Source organism: Saccostrea echinata, unplaced genomic scaffold (assembly GCF_033153115.1).
Source record: "Saccostrea echinata isolate AGI-Se365-2 ecotype Australia unplaced genomic scaffold, CSIRO_AGI_Sech_v1 ptg000054l, whole genome shotgun sequence".
Taxonomy (NCBI): domain Eukaryota; kingdom Metazoa; phylum Mollusca; class Bivalvia; order Ostreida; family Ostreidae; genus Saccostrea; species Saccostrea echinata.
In genome coordinates this window covers 67776469-67786308 of record NW_026889803.1, presented here as the reverse complement: position 1 = coordinate 67786308, position 9840 = coordinate 67776469, and the positions used below count along the sequence as shown (strand labels likewise).

The 9840-nt window shown below is 33.9% G+C and overlaps 1 protein-coding gene across 1 annotated transcript; it reads right to left on the bottom strand.

Annotated features, from left to right (window-relative positions):
* Positions 1 to 1020: 1020 nt before the first annotated feature.
* LOC133172182 (uncharacterized) lies at positions 1021 to 7719 on the bottom strand. The gene is made up of 6 exons (XM_061307021.1): positions 7540 to 7719; positions 6497 to 6592; positions 3226 to 3301; positions 2773 to 2937; positions 1992 to 2080; positions 1021 to 1348 (listed from the first exon to the last, which is right to left on the bottom strand). Exons 1-6 carry the CDS (start codon positions 7690 to 7692, stop codon positions 1295 to 1297), a joined length of 633 nt encoding a protein of 210 aa, XP_061163005.1. The 5' UTR covers positions 7693 to 7719; the 3' UTR covers positions 1021 to 1294.
* Positions 7720 to 9840: the final 2121 nt, after the last annotated feature.

Here is a 9840-nt window from a genome sequence, read left to right as displayed (position 1 = left end):
GCACGATGATACAAGAATGTAAAGAATTTCATTATAGGTCAACATTCCTCAAATTCTATACAGTGTAGTCGATGGGGCTGGGAGCTTCTTGTTATTAATTCTGTAATAGATAACGCCCGACGATGGGCTAAACATAAAAAAGATCTTAACACTTTGTTCGAATGGAAAGTATTATTGGTTATATGTTGAAATATCGTATTAAACGGTTCAGGGGCAATATAAAAATCATCTATCCTTCTGTCTTCAATAATTTAGAGAGGGAATTCGCTTCGCAATCGATAGGAACCAGCTCCGATTCTCGTTCCCGGCGCCGCGTCAAACTTAAGAATTTTAAAATAGGTAGTGACTTACTTCGCTAAGCGTCCAGCATTGGAAGTGAAAGTCATGGGTCTTTCAGATATGACCTTAAAAACGGAGGCACGAGTCCTCAGTTAATAAGGTCTCATCCGAAAGATCCGTGATTTGAAATCACTTCTGATGCCGGGCGTTTGGTGAAGGAACAGTCAATACCTGCGTTTACGTCTTAGGTTTGATGCGGCGTGGTGAACAAGAATCGAACCCGGGCCTCCCGATCAAGAAGCAAACACCCTACTACTAGGCTACCGTGACGCCAATTTTGAGATTTGTTTACTAGTATTCAACAATATCTTTAACAACGTGACATTTTCCACATATTTCAAACACATTTAGTTTATACAATACAAGCGGTCTGTTGCAGTAGCCTTATTCGTAAGGATTTTTTGTGAGTTGAACAAATAAGTACACTATTTTGGGGTCTTAGTATGTCTTTTTATGTCTTAACATGCTAGATAAAAAAGAAGACGAATGGCAAGAGTAACATTAATATGTTTACAGCAAACCATTTTCTTTCAAACAAAAAAAACTACATAAATAAGTCAAAACAGACAAAACTCATGTATAGGTGGTCTAAAATCTAGCTGTAAGTATTCTCTATCGAAATAAATTAAAAAATAATTACTTTTTCTTTTTCCAATCACAATAATACTAAGTGTATATTATTAAATGTGTTATTTATTTAAACGAACATACATCAGAGAGCAATTATAAATATATTCAAAGAATTTCACTTAAATACACAAGAATATGGACTATATACATGAAGAAGAGCAACTTTCCTTGTCCCTCGTTGAATTGATTAATTGGATGTTGTTTAACGTCCCACTCGAGAATTTTTCAATCATATAAAGACTGTCTCTCATTAGAGAAGAACGATTAACTTAAAACAAGAACGCATTTCTGGTAGTCAATTCTGGGAGGTGATGACTTTCTGCTCCTAAAAAGGCATGAGATGAGGTAAAGCATCCGGTCTTCTCTCTACTCTTATTCCCTGCTTAAACAATAAAATCTTTCAATCAAAGAATAAAATCTGCAAGGGAATGATATCACCTTTATTTTGGTAGTTCTGACTATTAACTTATCACAAAATATATGTAACGAGTGATTTATCTGTCTCTTAAACGCCAGGAAAATCATCATCAGTTTAAAACATGATTAAAACATGATTGAAGCTTTGCAGATCTCTCTTTGCAAAAGGATGTGCTTCTGGATTTTTTTAAATTCCAAGGAGGGATTTTTAAAATCAGGAAAGAGGAATACTTTACTGTATACAAAGTTATTTTCTCATCCCTTGTTATTTTCGCCCTTTCACAATTGTAAGCAAATTTACCCTGTTTTAAATTGTGTTTAAGTGTCAATGCTGTCACATGTGAATTTGCCGCCTTTTTAGTTCGCCCACTAACGAAGAGGGCAAATTTAAAGGGGCGAAAATAATACAGGGCGAAAATTTCCTGTATACACCATAAGTTTTCCGATGATAAAATGGAAATTTATAAGGAGATAACCTTGTAAACAGAAGTGCTCCGTGTGAATAATCTTCTATATTTCATCTATAAACTTTAAATTAACATTTCAAAATGTCTACAGATAAAATAAACAACAAACATAAATTTTAAAACAGATGATGAACTTACCTTTTTAAAACAGATTTTGGGTGGTGTAAAGATGGAAGCATCTTTAATTCCCATTGTCATGTTGTAGAAAATCCACATAAACTGACCATCTACGAGAAGAGATAAATTTATAGCATACTGTTAAGAACCGGCTTAAAGAAAACTTGAATAGAATTAATCGTGCTTTATCTCGTGTATTTTATGATTTATGTGCAAAATCGTCTTAAAAGATTAAAGCATCCTTCTCCGAAATCGCCATTTCTTTTTTTCTATATATTTTTCTAATTGACACCGTTCCGCAGCGTGGGATTATAAAATGTAAATAAGGAATGTTTTTGAGTTTTGTGTGAGTTGTCGGTGTTTAAATCACACAAACTTGTCACGTAGGCATATTTCATGAAACTCTATGCCTACGTGCAAGTCTATGTGATTTACACACCAATAATTCACACTTAGCTTAAAAACATTCTTTATATTTACATTTTACATGCTTAAACGCTCCAAAAATATACTCAATGTTTGAATTTCTCGCTGCCCTATATCGTCATATTTTATTAACGTCTCTGTAGCCTCATTTTGACGTCACTTTAGCGCGAGTTTCACCGGGTATGTTTCTACGCGTGAGTCTACACAAAAATGTCTTTCAAATCAATTTGACAGTTTGCTTAGTAGAAAAGCACAGTAAATGTAAATATAACAAATTGCAATGGCCAAAATTTATCCAATTACGAAAACCCTCTTGATAAGTTGAAAAAAGGAGTAAAAGAAACATAAAAATTTAAAATAAAAGAATAACAAATACCTGGTTGGGGGATCTTTGAGGTGATTTGTGCAGACTCTACAGGGGTACAGTTTGGTCCCACGGTGACGAGTCTTGTTAAACCGCTCACCATGAACATGTACGTATCTACCTTAATTGTGTTAGGCGATACACCCATAAACGATCGCCTGACTAATTTGGCTCCAGCTGAAATCAATTAAATTAAATAAAAGTTATTTTGATTTTATTAACTGATTTTTTTTAATAATGACAGTCTTATATTACCTTTCCTCCTAATTGATAAATACTTTATAAGAATTCATACCAATCTTATAAGAGATATATTTACATTTTCCTGTTAGTGTCTGAACACTTTAGGTAAAAAAAATGAAAGGAGTTTGTCATAGAAATATTAATAACGGTAGAAACTTTAGATCATCGTTAACATCAGTCTTTGATATATAAATATCTGAAACAAGTAAGGTTCTGCCTGACCTGGGATGCATGTTTGGTTATAGCGACCCGTCGCTGAAACGCAGCACTGTCCTTTTGCCCACGAATAGGATTTATTCTGAATGGATAAGAAATTTACTATATTTCCAACGCATTTTTCACGATGTAAGACAACAGTTTAATCTGTGTTTTGGTGTATTCTTTTTATCGTTATCTGTTACTATTGTCTACCTATCTATATTTATGAGTATCCGGTAATATTGAATCAGAAGTCTCTAATGAGACTGTAGCTCTACTGGTCTGTACGTATAACAAAGAAGCACTTGGATTTGTAACTTTGCAACATGCAACAATAAATAGAATTGTGTAGTCTTCTTCTGTGCCAAGTTATATTGAAATCAAACAAAAACTGTAGCAGAAGTAGCATTTTATAAGTATTTCACAGAAATTTCTACTTTTTAGTAACCATGACAACACCATTCACTTAAATCAAAGCCGAAATACATATTGTGTATCGTAGTGTATTCTAATTGTGTGCCAAATTAGATTGAACTCAGACTAAAACTGTAGGAGAAGTAATGTTTTAAAGGAATTTCACAGAAATTTCTATTTTTAGTAACCATGGCAACACCGTTCATCAAAATAAAAAACCGATGCACTAAATTATGAATCTCAGTGTAGTCTACTTGTGTGTCAAGGTATATTGAAATCAGACCAAAACTGTAGGAGGAGTAGCATTTTAAAGGAATTTCAAAGAAATTTCTATTTTTAGTAACCATGGCAACACCGTTCACCGAAATCAAAAACCGATGCACTAAATTATGTATCTCAGTGTAGTCTACTTGTGTGTCAAGGTATATTGAAATCAGACCAAAACTGTAGGAGGGGTAGCATTTTAAAGGAATTTCACAGAAATTTCTATTTTTAGTAACCATGGCAACACCGTTCACCGAAATCAAAAACCGATGCACTAAATTATGTATCTCAGTGTAGTCTACTTGTGTGTCAAGGTATGTTGAAATCAGACCAAAACTGTAGGAGGGGTAGCATTTTAAAGGAATTTCACAGAAATTTCTATTTTTAGTAACCATGGCAACACCGTTCACCGAAATCAAAAACCGATGCACTAAATTATGTATCTTAGTGTAGTCTACTTGTGTGCCAAGTTATATTGAAATCAGACCAAAACTGTAGGAGGAGTAGCGTTTTAAAGGAATTTCACAGAAATTTCTATTTTTAGTAACCATGGCAACACCGTTCATCAAAATCAAAAACCGATGCACTAAATTATGTATCTTAATATAGTGTACTTGTGTGCCAAGTTATATTGAAATCAGACCAAAACTGTAGGAGGAGTAGCGTTTTGAAAAATTGTTTACAGACAGACGGACAGACAGACAGCTAGACAGACAGACAGACGGCCGGATGACGGACACCTTACCATCGCTCTTCTGATCTCTGACCAGTAGAGCTAATAGAAAATCAGCAATATCAAAATTCAACTATATACTACTTTATTAAACTCCAAACATGGAAGAATGCTAAATGTCAACTGCTTAATGGTTTTTCAATCTATGTGACGTACGGATCTCATAAAAGATTTACAATCAACAACTTCATAGGAATAATTTAAATAAAGATAAGAAATTGATAAATAAAATATCGCATGCTTAAGAAAATGTAAATTTAAAAGTGTATTGTTTATAAGTACGGTCTCTAGACATTTCTTATAAATTCTTATGATTTGCTTTATTTTAATATTTTAAAGAAATAAACACTTTTGATTATGATTCGTCGTTTTATGACTTTAAGGAGCTGGGATACAGACTTGAAGTTCATATTTTCTCAAATTTTCTGTATAATGTCATGGGTTATACGTTGCTCTGGCATTTCACACGGAAATATAAAAAAGCGTGTTCAGAAACTTCTTTTATCTGGAAATTATCAAAACTACAAATTAATGGATGCGTTTGCTTGACACATATACTTGCACTTTCACGAAGTAAACTTTATCCTTGATACTAAAAATAGAAATTGTGTTGTGTATTGGTGGAAAATATTAAAACTATAATCCACAAAATTCAAAGAAGAAATGCAAAACCAACTCACCTGTATTGTCATTTCGTGCTCAGTGATGTGTGTAGAGATTAACAAATTGAACAAACCCGGTGAAACCTAAACATTAACAATAACAGAGCTCGTGCCCTGTTCACAAATACAGAAGTTTAACGTGATTTAAAGAAGAACGAAGTTGTCATTGAATGTGTTCAATTCATTTAAATGGCTTTATGTTAGAATAAACATATAAATTTAAAAAGTAAACAATGCATTTGTGTTCAGGCCCCTTTAAACGTTAATTTTTTTTCTGTTTTGAAGTCTTCTTTGTTGGTTTTAAAGCCTTAAAACGTAAATATAAGGAATGTTTTAAGGTTTGTGAATGATACTGGTATGTAAAACACACATACTTGCACTTAGGTATATTTTTATGAAGCGAGCTAGCCTACTCTATGTGATTTACACACCAATGACACTCACAAAACCAAAAAAAATCCTTAATTATTAATGGGCATTTCTTTCACTAAATGCTGTAAATCCTAGATAAAAGATATTTTTCATATTCATGTCTTAAAATATTTCACACTCATTGTTAATAAATTTGAGTTTCTCCTCATTATAAAAATATATACCAGATGGATTTTTTGTTATCTTATTTAAATTATAGTCATTAATAATATTGGGAGAATCTTTACAACTCATCAAGAAAATCGCAATTTCTAAGAAATAAACGAATGATTTACTAGTGATTTATAAAGTGTCCGAAATCTTTATAAGATCACGTCTCACTAAGCAATCATACGTACTCGAACAGACGACAGAGAAAAATGATTAAAAAATTGTTTTGCTCTACAAAATGTTTTAATTACTCGAAGTCATACTTCTTTATACCGAATTTGACTACGGTATGTTCCGTTTACATGATCAATACATAGGGCTCTCAGTGGGTGTTACCGTTCAACAGGGGATGCTTACTCCTCCTTGGCACCTGATCTCGCCTCTGGAATATCAAGGGGTCCGTGTTTTATGCCCTCTTCACATATTCGTATTGTTTGTGGATTTTTCGAGATCAATCACTGTTCGTTATCTTCACTTTTTTTTTCATTTTTTAAGATACATTGCATAAACTGATTTTTTTTCTATTCATATATGCACTGTTAGTACCTTTTACAAACAACCTATAGCTTTTAACTAAAAAAAAGATAGATTTCATTATTTATCCATGAAATGTTTTCCTAATGTATAACTGTAAGCTTACAGCTGCAAAATCGTCTATTTGGTCGAATTCGTCTTCCTTTGATTCAGCTACGACATGTGTTGCTGTTCTCCGAGACTTAGCATCATACGAATACATCTAGAAAGAAGTACAGAAAAAACCCATATAGTAAAAAAATATAACAAGAACCATGCAGTGCAGAATATAAATCATGTATAGAAATGCACAGAAGATAATATACATGTATATTCATGCTAATTAATACACAAATTTCGAGATTATCTCCCTTGGTGCGCTCTTTCGTTAAGGAGGGGAGTTTTGTTTCCGCGTAAACTGGCAAATGGGACATTATTACTAAGTTATATTGAATACGTTACATCATCGATATACCGGTCTGTTTTAACTGTTTGTTATGATTGATGCACTCATCAATCGAAAATAGTCGAATTTAATTAAAAGCGCCATTTTTTCTGCCAAATAATAACAGGGGAAAAAAGAAAATATCAGTGGATAGCATCATACGAGGAAAAAAGACATAGATCTCTAAATCATTACGTGTCGGCATTCGGAATGTCTCACCGACTCTTTCCCTTCTGATAATTTAAAGACTCCACTTACTTTTTAGAAAAAGTTTGTACAGTCAAAGAAGAATTTTTTTCACAAAGACTATGACGGGTTTTTTTCCCCAAACATTCGAACTGAAAACATGTGAAGTAATGCTCAATATAATCATCAAATTCATAACTGCTTCATATTATACAGTATACATAAATTAATCTTTCTATAACATTAAATACATTTGAAAAGCCCTGACCATCATTCATTTATTCATGTACGTTTTTTTCTACATCAATAACCTTTTTTTCTCTTCCATGCTGATATGGATACCTTTTGCGCCTCTATCTTGGAGAGCTACAATATCGAAACTTAAGTAATGCGTACATTTTCCCTCATTTGTTACTATAAAAGTTTGATCACTATGCAAAGTCAACCACAAGAGGAAACTATGTCATCACGTCAACTGAAAGGTGGCAGAAAGTTGTGAAAAATTGACTGAATAACGCAGTTTAATCCTTTGAACTTACAAATTTTTGAAATCTTTTATCCCTGACATTTGATAAAGATTCTAATGTGTCGATGTAGGTCTGGAACTGAAGGGGTGGACAACACTGCGGGGCAGTCCCGGGGATAAGCGAGACGGATAGTCCGGCAAACAGGAGGGAGGATATTGCAAGCATTTTAGAAGCTGTATCTAGTCGTGCTTTAACCGTCAAAATGCTCCTGCTTGCCCAAATGTTAAAATTCCTTACTTTCTCAAAAATGAAGATACAAATGAAAATAAAAAATAATTCCAGATTACAAATCAGTTGTATGAATTTCCTTTTTATACAATTACATATGTTTCCTTATAGATTATAAAACTCCTATAAAACGCATTGCCTTTAAGATTGATTGATTGATTGATTGTATATTGTTTTACGTCCCATTCGAGAATTTTTCACTCATATAGAGACGTCACCATATACCGGTGAAGGGCTTCAAATTTTGACCTTTACTCGGCACTCAGGGCCATTGAGCAGTGAGGGATCTTTATCGTGCCAACGCCTGCCGTGACACGGGGCCTCGGTTTTTAAGGTCTCATCCGAAGGACCCGCAACTTTCACTTCAAAGTGCCGAGCGCATGGCGAAGGAACAGTTGCTACCTATTTTTTATCGACTTAGGTCTGTCGCGGCCGAGATTCGAACTCACGACCTACCGATCACGGAGCGAGCGCTCTACCGACTGAGCTACCGTGAACGGTCATTGCCTTTAAGAGGAAAACACCTTATTTTTTGTTTCCTGAAGTCTCATTTATTTGCTTACATAAACAAAATTGGATGCATTTTAAAAAATTTCGATGCTTTGATAATTCTATTATACAGTGTTCATTTAAGTATTGCTGCAAATATTTACCAAGCTTTACACTAGATATTTTCTTTCTTTATGATATGGAATACTCATGGCACCCGATACCACATTTGATGTTTTTAGAGGTCCGTGTTTGCCCTGCTCTGAATTTGTATTGTTCCAATGGACTTTTGAGCTTGATTACTGTTTGTTATCTCCATATTTCATAACAGACAACCATGCCAAATATAAGAAATTTAAGTATTTTGAGATATTCCATATGATAGTTCCTAAAATAACCTCAATAACAATACTGTACAAAGTAAAATACAAAGACATCAATTAAAGCCTAAAGTACAGCGTCGTGCTAAAATTATATATTCGTGGAAAATGGCGGGCGTATGTGATTCGAGATTTAAGTCTTTTATTTCAAAATGTTCTGCGAAAAACTGTAAAACCTGTGACATTTTGATAACTAACACTTCTTTCACCAGTAATCTTACTGGACAGAGCTTCTATACCGAAACTTGGGAAAATCTGAACTGCAAATCTACTAATGTTGTCTACGGCATAGAATGTAATCTTTGTTGACTGGACTTGTTTATGTTGGCGAAACCAAGGATTCACTTCATAAAAGAATATCGGGTCACAGATTTGAAATCAACAACGGGGGCCAGCAGCTTCTCTACAAGCACTTTTATTTACCTGATTATTCAATTTTGTCAATGAAAGTTAAAATTGTAGAAAAAATTTACCTCCATACAAACAGTCCATCATTGAGTACACCTTTCCGTAGACAACGATAAGAATTTTGGATTAGAAGACTAGGGACAGCCTTTCCTCATGGATATAATGACAATGTCGATAGTGTTGGAAATCTTTCCAGTCCACAGTGTAACAAAGTAAATGTAATGGGACTTTTTAACCATACACAGAGACGTAAGCGTATTCATGGGCATCGGTCTTACAATAAACCTTTAATACACGATGTCTCTTTCTGATTCATTAATACCTTACGTAAATCAACAGTTAGGTCTACATCATATTCGCACCAAACTTTACTCTATCCCTTTGAATCTTTTACGTAGTCTTCTTGAAAAGGTCGAGGAACGTCCATTTTTTGATTCCTCGACACCAGAATAAAGGCTCGGATCTGTGATTATGGATATTGCAAATCATAGGCGTTTTAAACCCCCATGTTTTACCGAAGAAGAAGCAGCTAAAACAGTCCGTTTTTTCCTTAAACTTCAATATACCAACAAAGGAATTGACGCGGTTAATATAAGTAATATTCTTAATTACAAAAGGGTCCAGTCTTGTATTCCACCATATTTCAAGTTAAGATACATAGTGGGTTCAGTAAATGTTCAAACCAAGCCTCTTTCTTTACTCTTCACTAAGATATTAACAGTAATGAAGGGGAAACTTCAAGAGTATTGTGCAACAATATATTCGAGAAGTGGTGTAAATCAGATGTAGATACTTAAAAATTCCAAGG